The sequence below is a fragment of the Pelmatolapia mariae genome, linkage group LG13 (genome assembly GCF_036321145.2).
Source record: "Pelmatolapia mariae isolate MD_Pm_ZW linkage group LG13, Pm_UMD_F_2, whole genome shotgun sequence".
In the NCBI taxonomy this organism is placed as follows: Eukaryota; Metazoa; Chordata; class Actinopteri; order Cichliformes; family Cichlidae; genus Pelmatolapia; species Pelmatolapia mariae.
In genome coordinates, this window is record NC_086238.1 from 18681650 (window position 1) to 18695897 (window position 14248).

At 42.8% G+C, this 14248-nt stretch overlaps 2 protein-coding genes across 6 annotated transcripts; one reads left to right on the top strand and one right to left on the bottom strand.

Moving 5' to 3' along the window:
• The first annotated feature begins 382 nt into the window (after window positions 1-382).
• Window positions 383-7923, top strand: sec23ip (SEC23 interacting protein). Of its 2 annotated transcripts, none has more exons than XM_063491210.1 (18): window positions 383-597; window positions 1085-1599; window positions 1679-1892; window positions 1991-2184; window positions 2311-2400; window positions 2490-2610; window positions 2859-2948; window positions 3040-3181; window positions 3451-3659; window positions 3741-3838; window positions 3986-4156; window positions 4294-4389; window positions 4475-4666; window positions 4742-4897; window positions 5036-5138; window positions 5575-5760; window positions 5844-6009; window positions 6842-7923. In XM_063491210.1, the coding sequence occupies exons 1-18, from the start codon at window positions 465-467 to the stop codon at window positions 6921-6923; spliced, it is 2958 nt and encodes a 985-aa protein (XP_063347280.1). In that variant the 5' UTR covers window positions 383-464; the 3' UTR covers window positions 6924-7923. The 2 variants fall into 2 exon arrangements, with proteins under 2 accessions (XP_063347280.1, XP_063347281.1); XM_063491211.1 differs by having other exon boundaries at window positions 1088-1599.
• Window positions 7924-8045: 122 nt separating this feature from the next.
• Window positions 8046-13666, bottom strand: csgalnact2 (chondroitin sulfate N-acetylgalactosaminyltransferase 2). 4 transcript variants are annotated; one of them, XM_063491213.1, is made up of 9 exons: window positions 13549-13666; window positions 12172-12253; window positions 11169-11992; window positions 9889-10105; window positions 9630-9731; window positions 9362-9540; window positions 9182-9276; window positions 9005-9086; window positions 8046-8929 (listed from the first exon to the last, which is right to left on the bottom strand). In XM_063491213.1, the coding sequence occupies exons 3-9, from the start codon at window positions 11815-11817 to the stop codon at window positions 8637-8639; spliced, it is 1617 nt and encodes a 538-aa protein (XP_063347283.1). In that variant the 5' UTR covers window positions 11818-11992; window positions 12172-12253; window positions 13549-13666; the 3' UTR covers window positions 8046-8636. The 4 variants fall into 4 exon arrangements, with proteins under 4 accessions (XP_063347283.1, XP_063347282.1, XP_063347285.1 ...); XM_063491212.1 differs by having other exon boundaries at window positions 11169-12017; XM_063491215.1 differs by lacking the exon at window positions 12172-12253.
• Between the last annotated feature and the right edge of the window lie 582 nt (window positions 13667-14248).

Genomic DNA, 14248 nt, shown 5'->3' on the forward strand with positions numbered 1-14248 from the left:
GGGACCAACCGGAGCACGGAGGTGTTACTTGTAATAACTCTTCTTCAGGATAGGCTGGGTGTTTTTCGTTTGACTTTAAATTCCTGCTCTAGTGAAGAAAAGTAAAAAAAATAGTCTTTAATATAGAGCTACTTCTATTTTTTAAGATACCGTTTGTTGTTGTTTTTTTAATTTAAAAGATTAAATATTACAGTGTAAGTAATCATCCTGGTCTATAGGTGGCAGTAGTGAGCGAGAGTGTTTGTTGTAGCTTCAACAAAAGAACTGTGGCGAAATTGTCTGCGTGATTTTAGTAGATCTGAATAATATGTGCTAGGCTGCTTGTAGTCGTGCAATCTCCGGTTGATGCTTTATAGATCAGAAAAATCTGCGAGCGCAGTGAAAAAAATAAAAACGCTCATTGGAGAACTGAGCGTGTCCTGTCTGCCTGCTCCGGTAGTGGCTACGTGTAATTCTCGGGGAAAATGGCAGATAGAAAAAATAATAATGCTCCAAACACCAGTGCAAATTTACTATTCAGCGCCGCTCCGGAGTTTAACTTCAATTTGCCTTTCATGCCAGTGAGTCAGGCCACTGGTCCGGCGGTGCTGTCAGGAGGTGAGACGAGATGCCGACTGAGGAAATGTCCAAACATTTGCGGGTTCGTTAGCAAGCTAAGCTAGTTAGCAAATTGGGTTCCTGTATCGCTTACTGAGTGTAAAAGTAACAGAAAGAGAAAGAAACCTTGTCCGAGTAGCGAAGCGGTTATCAGGCGTAAGGTTAGCCTAACTGACAGCGATGTGTTGTGGTCAGACTGGCAGCTGTGTGATGTTTTATTTTGCACGTATGTTTCAGGGTCACAGCCAAAACAGTGTTCTGAGTTAAATGGCAAGATAACGTCCTGTTACAGGAATTTAATGATGCGACATTCTGCTGACCAAGTGCCTGATAAACATGTTTCCTCTTTTTAAATTTAAGGACTAAACAGTAGAAAGCTACAGCTCTGAGCATATATTCTCTATCTCTGTGATTTAATGTGTGTCAGATGTTTTTGCATAGATACTAAAACATGTGTTACACTTTTATTCTCCATGTCGGTGTGCAGTAGATGACTCCACTGATGTTGGAGAAGAAGACAGCTTTGTAGGTCAGACATCTGGGAATGGACATGCCCCGTCTACATTCAGCTACTTCTCCAGTCCCGTAACCAGTACTGACCCATTTGCATCCATAGGCCAGTCTCCATGCCCCCCGCCAGTGCTGTCTGCAGCCCCGACCACAACGGGACACGTTTCTATTCCCAGCAGTGTCAGCATGGTTCCACCACAACCCCCACCTGCCAGCTCACAAATGAACCCTTCTCCTCCGATGTTTGGTAGTGCAGTTTACCAGAGCCCCATGGGGCATCACACTCCTCCCCCTACCACAATGACCCCACCGCCTCCCCAGATGCAGCCGCAGAGCCACAACCCGTACAGACACACCCCCACCAGCAGCAGAGCTAGTCCTTATATTCCAGCTCCGGAAATCCTGCCGCCAACACACATGCCACAGCAGAATCCCTACTTGGTCAGCTCGCCACCGCAAACATTCCCCCCATCAGGACCCATGTATACAAAGGTGAGTGTCACACCGGTGTTGTTGATCAAAGGGTTTATTAACTTATTTGGGAAGTTAAATCACATCTTTCTCTCTTCAGCCTCCTCCCACACAGATTCAGGGCCCTCCACCTCCACTTCCAGCCACCACAGCTGGAGCCGTCGTTCCTGCTGTTCCCATGATGCCGTACAACTACAACGTCTATGAGCCAGTTCAGCCTCACTGGTTCTACTGCAAGCAGGTGGAGTCAAAAAGCGTCTGGCTTCCTTTCAGTATCTTTGACTCCCTTCAGCTTGAGGAGACGTACAACTCTGGTACGACAAGACACGTGCAAATTTGTCTTTGGAGTCCTCAGAATCTCATCTTGACCTGAACTGCACAGTGAAGTTTTTTTTTTTCTTCATTCTTTCAGTTCAACCAGATCCAGAAAGTGTGATCGTACGCACAGACGGAGGGAGGTATGATGTGCAGCTTTATGACCGCATGCGGACTGCAGTGTACTGGGAGGAGGAGCCTACAGAGGTCCGACGCTGCACCTGGTTCTACAAAGGAGATACAGATAGTCGCTTTATTCCTTACTCTGAGGAGTTCAGCGATAAGCTCGAGGTTTGTCTCAAAAATACTGTTTTTTACACCCTCTGCATTGTTCTTTATTGATTTAGTTTAGGCTGTTATTGGATCAGCACTGTTGTAAAAGGAAAATATAATATTGTATTATTGCATCATCTCTAGGCTGAATATAAGAAAGCTGTGTCTACCAACCAGTGGCACCGCAGGCTGGAGTTCCCATCAGGGGAAACTATTGTGATGCACAATCCGAAGGTAAACCCCTGTTTGATTAATGTGCTGTAGCGGTCTGATGTTGTAATTAGCTTTATAGTTCACGAGCATTGATCTGTTTGCCTTTGTAGGTCATAGTGCAATTTCAGCCCTCCTGCGTACCAGATGAGTGGGGCACAACTCAGGACGGGCAGACCAGACCCAGAGTGGTGAAGAGAGGGATCGATGATGACCACGATGAAGTGCCTGATGGTAGACAAGTTCCGCTGTGCTCAAAATAATTTGCTCTAAGTGTAAACACAGTTTGTATCATCCGCTAAGTGTAATTTTAGGAAATGGAAAGTATGATAAGGTATTCCAGAGGCATTAGAAGGATCATAATCAGTTTTTTAGGACTTTTTGATAGCTGGTTAGGTGCTAGGTGAAGTATAATGCAGCTTCATTCTGACTGCAGTTCACATTTTATGCACATATTTAAGATTAGAGACATCTCTTTCCAGGTGAGCTCTCAACGGTGGATCATCTTGTGTTCATGGTTCATGGAATTGGCCCCGTGTGTGACTTGAGATTTCGGAGCATGATTGAGTGTGGTGAGTAATGAAGTAATGAGCAGTCACACTGCAGTCGTGTAACAATGTGTACGAAGGAAACGTTAAAAATGCTGTTTTGTCGCGCTTTCAGTGGACGACTTCCGTAATGTGTCGCTGAAGCTGCTGCAGAGCCATTTTAAGAAATCGCTGGATGAGCACGCTATCAGCAGAGTGGAGTTTCTGCCTGTGCAGTGGCACACGGCTCTACATGGAGATGCCACAGGGGTGGACAGGTGAGGGGGACAAAGGTTTAACACCAAAGAGGCCTGACACAGATGTGGTGATATTATAAATAGCTCCTGACTGGATGGAAACACTGGACTTCCTCTCTTATTTTAAATTGACATTGTTTGTCACCTGTAAGTCCTTCATCATTACTCAGAGATGGGTAAACAGAACATTTATTGGACACTGTCATTATATGCCGGAGACAATTGGTGGCTCAGTTCACCAGACATCCTTGCAGGACCTTAACAGACTTATTTCTTGTTCATCTTTGCAGGAGGATAAAGAAGATCACTTTGCCCAGCACCGGGCGTTTACGTCACTTTACCAACGAGACCTTGTTAGATGTGCTTTTCTACAACAGTCCCACTTACTGCCAGACCATCATGGACACTGTTGCTCAGGAGATTAACCGACTCTATGCCCTGTTCATGGAGAGGAACCCGGACTTCAGAGGAGCAGTGTCCGTGGCAGGACACAGCTTAGGTAATAAACATGTTTAATCAGCTTCTAACCTTTCTTTTTTTTCCACCATCACTTAATTTTTCTGCATGTTTCTCCTTGCAGGCTCTTTGATTCTCTTTGACCTGCTTTCAAATCAGAAGAATGCCTCACCTGGAGGGGCCATGCCAACCATGCCCACTGCTAACGGAGAAGTCAAACAGGTCACGCCCTGACTAATTTAAATAAATTACAATATACTGTAAAAATAAAACAAACACTGTGCTCTTTTCCGTTTATTTGTAAATGAGATGAATATTTTCAGAATAAAAGTTCAGTATGTAGTTGTAAATTTTTTATCCTCATATCAGGTGACGGCCCCCGTTGCACAGGAAAATAGTGCCGTCACGCCTCCAGCTGTGGAGGAGCAACCCAAAGAAGACGGGGAGGAGTTTGAGGATCTTGCTGCTATGCTGGAACATCTGGGCCTGTCTGAATACAAGAGTACCTTTGATGAGGAGAAGATTGACATTGAATCTTTTGTAAGAACACAGTCCACCTTTTATTTTACAGACTGCTAGGAGTCGAGATATGTTTTAAAAGTATAAGAAATCTAGTTATAAATGTAAACTGTATAAGGTCATTTGAGAACATGACTGACCCTTTTATATTCTCTTAGCTTATGTGCACAATTGAGGACCTGAAGGAGATGGGCATCCCACTTGGTCCCAGAAAAAAAATTGCCAAATTTGTCAAAGAAAGAGTGAATAAGCAGGTAAGTTTGTCTGCTGAGTATCTGCGAGGCTTGCAAAAATTGTGATTATGACCCCGCCGCGCCCCTCATGGTTTCATGTTCACAGGCCGCACGCCAGGCAGCTCAGGAGAACAAAAAAGAGGTCAAAGAGGTCACTCAGACTGCAGCACCTCCACCAGCAGCTGCAACATCAGCAGCTGCAGTTCCCTCTGATCCGACTGTGAAGAAGCTTCCAGTGGGCAGCACCGTCTCCTCTGTCCATGTGGACTACAATTACTTTGAAGTTGGAACGGGGCAGGTAAACACATCTGTCTTTCAGCAACAATGAGCTGCTATTCTGAAGCAGAGCTGACATTTAATCAACTTTTTGCAGGTGTCTGTCATCTACCACACTCTGGACTTTGAGCCTGTGAATTTCTTTGCCTTGGGTTCTCCAATCGGCATGTTCCTGACTGTACGAGGACTTGAGAAGATCGAAGAGACGTACCAGCTGCCCACATGCAAGGGATTCTTCAATATTTATCATCCAGTATGTGTTTGTGTATTTATAGCTATTTGTAACATGTTTTATTATTTCTGGGTCAGATTTGTACGTTATTCTGGTGTGCACGGGCATTTCATTCACTAGACTAGTGGTTCAGACTCTAATTTTAATAATGTCTTTCAGCTGGACCCAGTGGCTTACAGGATTGAGCCCATGATAATGCCAGACCAGGACTTGAAGCCTGTTTTGATCCCACATCACAAAGGACGGAAGAGGCTTCATCTTGGTATGGACCCAAACACTCAGAGCAGAGCTGTCATTGTTGTAGTCACATATGAGATTAAGTTTCAAGCAAAAGGAACAAAAAATAATAATCAGGTTTTAACTGTGAATGCTGACCGTTACAGATACAGAGTTAGTTACTGAGCCTAAACTAAACTGTTCAGTATTTTTGGCCTCTCTGCCGCTTAAGGGTGGAGTGCCCCAATATCTGCGGTTACACAGCACAAAGACTCTATTCTTGCACTTCAATTGCTATGAAGCAACGTAGTGGCAAATAAAACTGATTCGTTTTTTCCTTGGCTGTGCAGAAAAACATTAAGGTGACAGCAAAATAAAGTTTCTCGTGGTGGTTGTTTTTTTTTTTTTTTTTTTTTTTTTAATGTATGTAGGTTTCATTGGTTGTGTGGAAATGGGCTTAGGTGTGATTCTGTGTGTTTCAGAGCTAAAGGAGTCTCTCTCCAGGATGGGCTCTGACCTGAAGCAGGGTTTCATCAGCTCCCTGAGGACTGCCTGGCAGACCCTCAACGACTTTGCTCGTGCTCACACCTCGAATGCCCAACTTCAGGCCCAGCTGGCCATCGTGGCCAATCAGATCGAAGAGGAGGAGAAGCAACAAGTGCACGAGGGTGAGTGCGGCTCACTTGTGAGTCTTCGTTTGACTATTTTCTGTACTGTGTTAGATCAACCGTTTTGATCTGGTTTGTCACAGAGCATAAGATTCCAGACAACCCTGAGCTTCAAAAAGAAGACGACGAGTCTCAGGTGAAGATCGGGATGTTAAACGGAGGGAATCGCATCGACTACGTCCTGCAGGAGAAGCCCATCGAGAGTTTCAACGAGTATTTGTTTGCCCTCCAGAGTCACCTCTGCTACTGGTACAAGCAATCTCATATTAAAGACCTATTTGTAGTTGCGATTTGAATGGAAACTTGAGTATTAAGCAGCCGAATGACACAGACTGAAAACTAAGTCCGTGTTTTTTGGTATCAATTAATAATTTAAATATTTACCATGTGCGAAAATAACAGGTTTGGTGGTTTCAGCCTCTCAAATATGTGATCCTTAATAATTTACAAAGTCCTCATATTATTTTGGTTTCATGAAAAACAAAAAAAGACTTACTCTTCTCCAGTATAGATTTTTTTTATTCACTGCTGATTTTTAGGCCCTTTCCTCACAGTACATTCTTACCTCGTTTCCATCAGTACTTTTTTAGCTCGACTTGATTCAACTTAGTTTTGGTAGTTTTTCATTAGGTGGTAGTAGCTGGTACTGGGTGCTACCTTCTTTAGTACGTGTTCGGCCGGGGTTCCAACTGATCACAGTTAATCCGAAAATGTGGAATCAGACTGCATGCCACCAATAGGCCAGACGATGGTGTCACTCGATGAGTCAAGAGAGTGACTCCTTCACAAAAATCCAAACCACCATTTTGAAACCTGGCAACGAGAAAAATGGCCGCAGAAAAAACAACACTGTGGTCCCAGAGTCTGACAAAAAGCTTTAATGACCCACGTGGAGGTGGTACTCAATTGTAATGGAAAACGACCGCAACAGAATCGAGTTGAGTCGAGTAGGTACTAGTGGCAAAGAGGCATCTGAAAAGTCACAGTTTAAAAACTGCACATTTAAATGATGGTGAGTGACGTCTGAAGTCCTTCAGTGACTGTCTGAAACCTGTGTATTAACACTTGTGTTGTTTTGTAGGCAATCTGAAGACACAGCTCTGCTCATTCTCAAAGAGATCTACAAGACCATGGGGATCCATCCAGAACAGATGGCACATTAATACACAGAGTACACCCGTCTGCTTTGGTCCCATTTAGTTTCACGTATTACTTCTTCACTGGGATTTTGATTATTTTTCCTTTTTTTTTTTTATTGATGTAGTTTATTATATACAGATGAATAATACAATTGTATTACGCCATTTGTCTTAAATTAAGAAACATACAAATGAGCTTGTTGATTCAAAGAAACTTGACAAGTTTGATATTACATTTTTATAGTATAAATTATAGAAATGGGGGGAGGGGTCAAGTTTCCCAAGAACATGTATCAGCAGATCGAATACTAACAGCAGAAAGGAAGGAGCAGAAGCGAATGCAGCCTTCTGTAAGTTTTATTTCATGGCAAGACTCAAAATAAATCATCACCTTGCTCAAGTGTTTCGTTTGAATTGTGTACTGCTGATGTTTTCTCCTGCAGGGTAAGGAGAGACTCGAAGACTATCTACAGAAAGCTGGAATATTTGCAAAAACATTAATAATAAAATAATTACAGTACCAGATGAGACCTGCTTCCTCTGTGAGGGAGAAAAAGCACTTCTTGCCTGCACTATGTAATCTTTAGACAGCTGTCCTCATTAAAATTACCCCTCTAACCTATGTGAACTGTTCAGCTGTAACATTATGTGGAATAAAAACCAGCAGCTGTGAATACGGCTCCAAACAAGTTCAGAAGAAACGGATCATAGTACTGTCTGCATGTAGGCACATATTTAACTCACATGTATGAAACAATGGAATATTAGAAAAATATTTACAAGCATGACTGTAACATTCAATCCCAGTCAAGAAGTGGGAATCGTAGTGCTGGGAACGACGCTCGTTGTTATCTATACAATAATACTGGTCCACATACACCTGATATTGTAGCGTTGCATGCAGTAAGCAGATCTTTGCTCCAAGTCCTTGAACCATTTGATCAACATGCTTTTCAGGTGAACTCTTTACTTGGAAACAATCAGCAATAAACGAATGATAACAGCGACTGACTGTCACAAAACACAAGTTCCCTTTTTTAAAAATAAAAATCATACTGCCCCTCTCACAGAACTTCTAATAGTAACAGAATATTATGGCTCCATATACTACTGCCAAAATACTGAGTGAAAGATTATAAAGTGTTTGAGGATCAGCTGAAACTTTTGGCTTCTTTTGTTCACTATGAGAAAGTGCAACGTCTTTACAGTTGTCAATAAATTATACAACTTGTTATCCTTTAATGTGTCTTTAGTTTGATTTAAAAAGCCTGTCCAAACACGCAACAGCTGCCAGAAATCATCTGAATGAGCTGAAATCTTTCTGAAGTCATATTTGGCTGTAAAAGGTGCTAAAGAGGCTTGCTGCAGGTCAGGTGCTGTGTTTGAAGCAGGCAGGATGGCTTAATGAGAAGTTGTCGAGTTTAAAGTTAGAAAGCGCATGCCTATTGATTTGATTTCATGTAACATATTGTCAACCTAAATCCACGAGATACGTACCTGTCGTTCTTCCCTCAGCAAGTTAAGTATTGCTAATTATGCGTCAGCTCTTCAGTAAGACTCATGCCACGTTGTGAACTTTCACATTGACTAACGTTCATTTTTGTACATTCATTTGTCTACAGCTGTGCGGTGAAATGCAGAAGGATCCGTGTAAACATGTCTTCGCTGTAGTGCCTTAATGATATCAGCACCATGCAGTCTTAATGTAGAAATGATGCTGGGTACGGAGAGGCTCGCTCAGTCCTCTGTTTTGCTCTGTGTCTTGAAGGCCTGCTTGCGTAGGTGAGCCTCGATCTCCTCGCGGAAAACCAGCATCCCCAGGTGAGAGTGGGAGGCCTCGTTCATCGCTTTGGACTGGATGCACATGCGGTACTGCTCCGGCGTCAGCTCGTCCGCGCACTGCTTCTCGTGCCACAGGTGGAACAGACCCGACACCGGCGTGCGGATCACTATCATGTCACTCCGCAGATACTTCCTGTACAAGTGGACGTCTTCCACCCCCCAACCTTTGACTTCAAGATCAAAACCACCTGCGGGAATACGACCCATTTAAAACATGTTACGCACAACTGTCACGTCTAATAAAACAAATGATCAGTGCTTACCGATATTTAGAAAGTCGGAGCGATACTGGCATGTCATTCCAAATCCAAAGTCTCTCCAGAATCCAGCATCCTTTTTATGAATCTATTTGAAAACAGATAGTCATCTCTGACACACAGGTCACCACCAAACCAGCTTTCTAACACGTTGGTCAGAATGGGAACCTTTACACTTCTTACCAGCTGGAGTTCAACAGGTGGAGCCAGCTCCAAATTTCCGTAGACAATGGCAGGATTGTACAAACTAAACACGACAGGATAGAAGACTTTCTTGTCTGTAAAACAGAACAAGCAAATTAACCTTTGGCTGACAGCAAGAGCACTGAAAGACTATAATGAATGTGAGCCAATTAAACCTACTTGGAGCAGCGTGGAGACGACAGGTGTTAAGGAACTCGAGTGTAAAATGGATGTCCACATCACAAAAAAACATTAAGACGTCGCCTTTCTTCCATGCGTGAGCTCCGATATCCAAACCTCGACCCCGGGAAAACTCCTCGTCAACAGGGATGAGAGTGTAGTTGGAGAAGCTCTCCTCCCTGTAAAACAAAACGGCTGATTTTTAACAAATGCCTCATACGACATATTAACAAGCCTATTAAAAGGTCTTTCTGTTCAATAGACTCACCTCGACATTTTTTCCAGAGATGACGTCACCTCCTGTAGACCTTCCTGCCCAAAATAAACCACCGTGAGATGTACCCTTCTGTCATGCTGTATGCACACCTCCCTAAAAACACATGCATTTTTCAAATGGATTACAAGGACACACAAGGCTGCAGTGTTTTCCACAACAATGGTGGAAACAAAAGCCAACACGTCTAATGAAGGCCAAGGGTGCTGGCTCATGTTTAGTGCAGAGGGATGGATTTAAGATTCATTCTCACCTGAAGTTTTGCAAGAACTGTGAGAAAGTTTCTACTCTGCCCGCTAGTGGCACAATGATGTTTATAATCATTCCTGATGTTTCCACAGATGTGCTCCTGACTTTCATTAAGGGGCCAAAAGGCCTGAAGAGTGTGACGTGGCGAAAACTGCTGGAATCCTCTTTGGCAAAGAAGAGCTCGTAAAGTGTCCCTTTGTCTCGCTCTGTCCGGTACAGCCCTGCCAAAAGAAGACAATCTGAAAAACACTGAGACGGGCTGAGAAAACATACCAGTTATCCACTAAGTGGCACTAAATGCCAAATTCAAGGAGAATTTCTGTTTGGCACTACTGCTGTGCATGACTAACGCGCAAACACAGACACGTAGCATAAACTTTTGTCCCCATCCTTGCTATGCAAAGGCACACCACAATCTTAATCTGACTGGCTCTGACCCCTGCAGTTTTGTCAAACCTTAACTATCTCATGTAATCTCCTAACCACAACGCTGACCAAGCAATATACACTAGCCAAGGAGCAGGAGTCATGGAGGGTCACTGCAGCTGAGAGTGCAGCTTATGAACTTTCAAATGTATTTTACGTTTGACGCATCACTTTTCAGGTCAAGTTTTTTCTGTCTGAACTTGAATTGGACCTTTGCCGATTGTGACATTTTGGCCCAATATCAATGTTTAAAGTAACAATTTGGCTGATTTTGTTTTGTTGTTTATTGTTTTCCTGGAATAAGGGGAAAATAAAGAAATATTCTAAAAGAAAATAAAAGATGTGCTTTAATTTTGACTCGTTTTTTCCAAAGGTAGCTGCAAGGGCAGGGACCATCCTCACTAACTTCTGATACACACCCAGTCACTTTGTTCTATAAGCGGGCCTGAAATATGACAGAAAGCATCAAGAAAAGAGCTTCAAAGGCTTTCAGAGGGTAAAGAGTTAAAGTCTTGCAGCTCACACAATTTGAACATTTAACCAGTGCAACATTTATATTACTAAATACAGACTGTTCACTAAATCTGATAACTGTCATATGCCAACATCAATCAATAGGCAATATTGGCCAGTGTTCGTCAGATAGTGTATATCAGTGCAGCCCAGTGCTCCTTTGTCTTAATAAAATGTACTAACCAGAGGCTCAGTTTATTATTCTGGATCGTTAAAAATAGATTTTCCTGGTGAATTTTCTTTCAACGAGTCTCTTCACTGAGTGGAAACTGTTAATAAAAGGTTCATTTTAAACACTGGTTACAGCCATTACCTCTTAGTCTGTAATTGAAATGAGAGTCTCACCTTCAGTAAAGTGACCATCTGTGTAGGTTTGCCTCTGCATCGGCACATCATCCTCCACACCATCCTCCTCGTCAGGGTTGTTGATGATGTCTAGTGCGGCCTCAATGACCTCCACCAGCTCATCCCTGCGGTCCTTGCGGACTGGTTTCTCCTCTGGGTGCCGCGTCAGCCCCATTTCCAGCTGGTACACCTTGGAAGAAGTAAAGCTCTCAAACGGCACCAAGGCATACTCGCTTGGAAGTCGAGCTCCAGTGTTGACCTCAGCCTTGTCGATCTGAGAATGCAAGTACTCCAGCAAATCTCCAGGCTCTTGGTCTTTATCGGCCAGACCCGGAACTCCTGGAAGTTCTTTTTTCTCTTGGAGAACTTTCAACTTCTCGCTCATTTCCTGTAATTCCTGCTTAAGCTGGGCAATTTGCCGCTTCAGACTGGCAGCACGGTTCAGGTGGCGCTCCTCCTGTTCCTGGAGCAGGGCCTGGTAGTATTCTTTTCCATAGGTCTCCCCTACAGGGCCTGGTAAGATCAGGCTGACGTCTGCTGGTGGAGTGCACTCCAGCAGGTATGCAAACAGCAGCAACACCAGCAGCAGAAAAAGACCCAGGAAGAGCCAGCGGACCCGACCCTGGAGTGGCAACCCCCGCCTGGGCATCACGTTCTCATAAAAGCTATAGCTGACAAGCCTGCATTCCCTTCGCCCTGGACTGCTCACATTACTTAAAACAGGTTTCTGTACATCATCTTAGAGACATGGGTGTGTAGGTCATTTTGGAATAAAGAGATCTTGTTCTTTGGCTCCAATGCATCAGTATTTCCACACATAGGTCCTGTGTAAATCCACAAAATGATCAGCTGTTAAAAACACAAATCCACAATCAGAAAAAAAGCCACAATCCAGGATCCCAATACGGGGACTTTTAGATAAAAGCACTGATGATAAAACAGCAGATAATCATACAATGACATTTAATGTGTTACCTTTAAGCAACCTTTTAAATAAACCAACCTGCTATCTACAGTTTCCTTCAGTCAGTAAGTTTCTGTTGAACATTTATCCGACTTCTTCACTTCAAAGATTCCGTTTAAACCTGAGGAAGGAGGGACAGCAGGGATTAGCTACACCTGGACAGCTAACACACGCCAGCTAGCTCTCAGCCAAACAACAGCACACAAGGAAACTGGTGGGCGAGCTTCACAGCAAGCTAGCTACAGACTGACTTCCGGTGTAGCTCTTTCTCTTCAAAATAAATGCACAGCCTTTGTGCAAGGCGGCAAGACCAAACACTCCAGATTCTGAGAGGTACCTTCTTGGAATGAAAGTGGACAAAACAAGTGATACAAGTGATAAGTCATACAAGGCTCACCAGTCAAGAATCCCTGGTAAAAAGGCAGCCTTCAGGAGTTTCCACGCCTAATATCGTATCAACCAGATACCATGTGCAGCAGGTTCTTGAAGGTCACACAGCTCCAAGCTTACACTTACAAAGTAACCATGTTTTCAGGCTCTCAACCCAGATATAAATCAGTCTCTAGACAGCTATAATGAAATCAGCAGGGCTCTGAATCCAGCCAGAACTGGAACTGAGCTTGTGGTGATGTTTTAAAAGCCGTAGCTGTCAAAATACTTCTTTGTACATTTATTTTTTTAACCTTAATGCTTTCTTCTAAAATGAGATCTTGAATGTTTAACACCAAACACAGAAATATAAAATATTAATGATTCTTATTAACATTCTAAAAGGCAAAATGCAACTAAGATGAGTTTTTCAGATTGTAACTACTCACACAAAGAATGTCTAACGCAAAACTGTTCTGCTGGTGAAGTGTCACAAAAATGAGGAACTGATTTTAAAGAGTGCTTGTTCAACAGTTTGGGGTGTGTGTGTGTGTGTGTGTTTGTGTGTATGGGGGGTAACATGTGTCTTTTTGTTTTTCCTCACATACAAATATCTTTAGTACCATCCGTCGACATGAAACTGCCTTTTAACATAGTTTAAGTCAAGGACAAAGTAACACAAGACTGCCTGAAAAACAACAGAACCAAGTCATGCTAATGATGGGAGACTTTCAAACTCTATCTCTGGTATGGCGACAGAGAAAAGTTGGCTATATTCCCAGAAAAAAAACTCTTGGCCCAAAACCTTTGATAATTGGATTTTTTCCCTTGAGGCATATTTGCAAATTTCAGCACCTTCAATTCTTTTGAAATTTGCGACATTACAGGCAGCACATCCCCTTATTTCGAAAAAATTCAAACCGGACATGGCTACAGTTCTGCTGCTAGCTTAGCGATGTTCCGCGCTTCACTTCGCTTTCGGGTTTTTATTCTTACCCGTTAGAAAGCCTCTCTTTTACTCATAGTACTCCCCAAACGTTCACTCACCTAATCCCGGCTTTGTCCATTCCTGCCCCTCATTACAGCTGTCGCATTTTGTGTTAAACTAGCAGCAGTAGGTAGGTTGTGTTACAAAATGCCACGGAGCAAAGAGAAAAGAGTGGGTTGTAACCTACTTCCGGTTAAAAACTAACCAATCGGAGCGTGTCTAACGAGTGTCGTCATCAAGCACGCCGACCCTCCAGGTTCATAATATTGTTTATTTTTTATTAAAATAACGACGTTATTATTATATTGTAGCTCTAAACGCATTATTGTTATTATTAGAACACATCGGTGATTTTTCTTACTCTCATACACACTACCGGGTCTTCCAATAACGTAACAACGTTAATCTGTTGTTTTAAAAAAGCTATATTTAACCTTCCCTCTAAGAGATTATTGTCTTTTCTTCCCGTTTCACTGTTCAGACCGAGAAAGCAAACCTCTTATCTCAGGTGATGAACTAGCTGACAGCTCTGGATTGAATTAGCACTGAAACATAATTTGTTTAGTGTTCGAAAACAAGTGATATGATCTCAATGTGGTGCACAAAATCAGCCAGGAAATGTTCTCGTGGGATTCTGTTTATAGTCGTTATATTTTCATTTTCTTATTTATGAGAGAAGAAGACAGATGTTATCTGAAAGCCCAGAATCAGTGCGGAAAGTCTTAGTCTAAGAAACTATTTTAATAAACAAACCGTTTC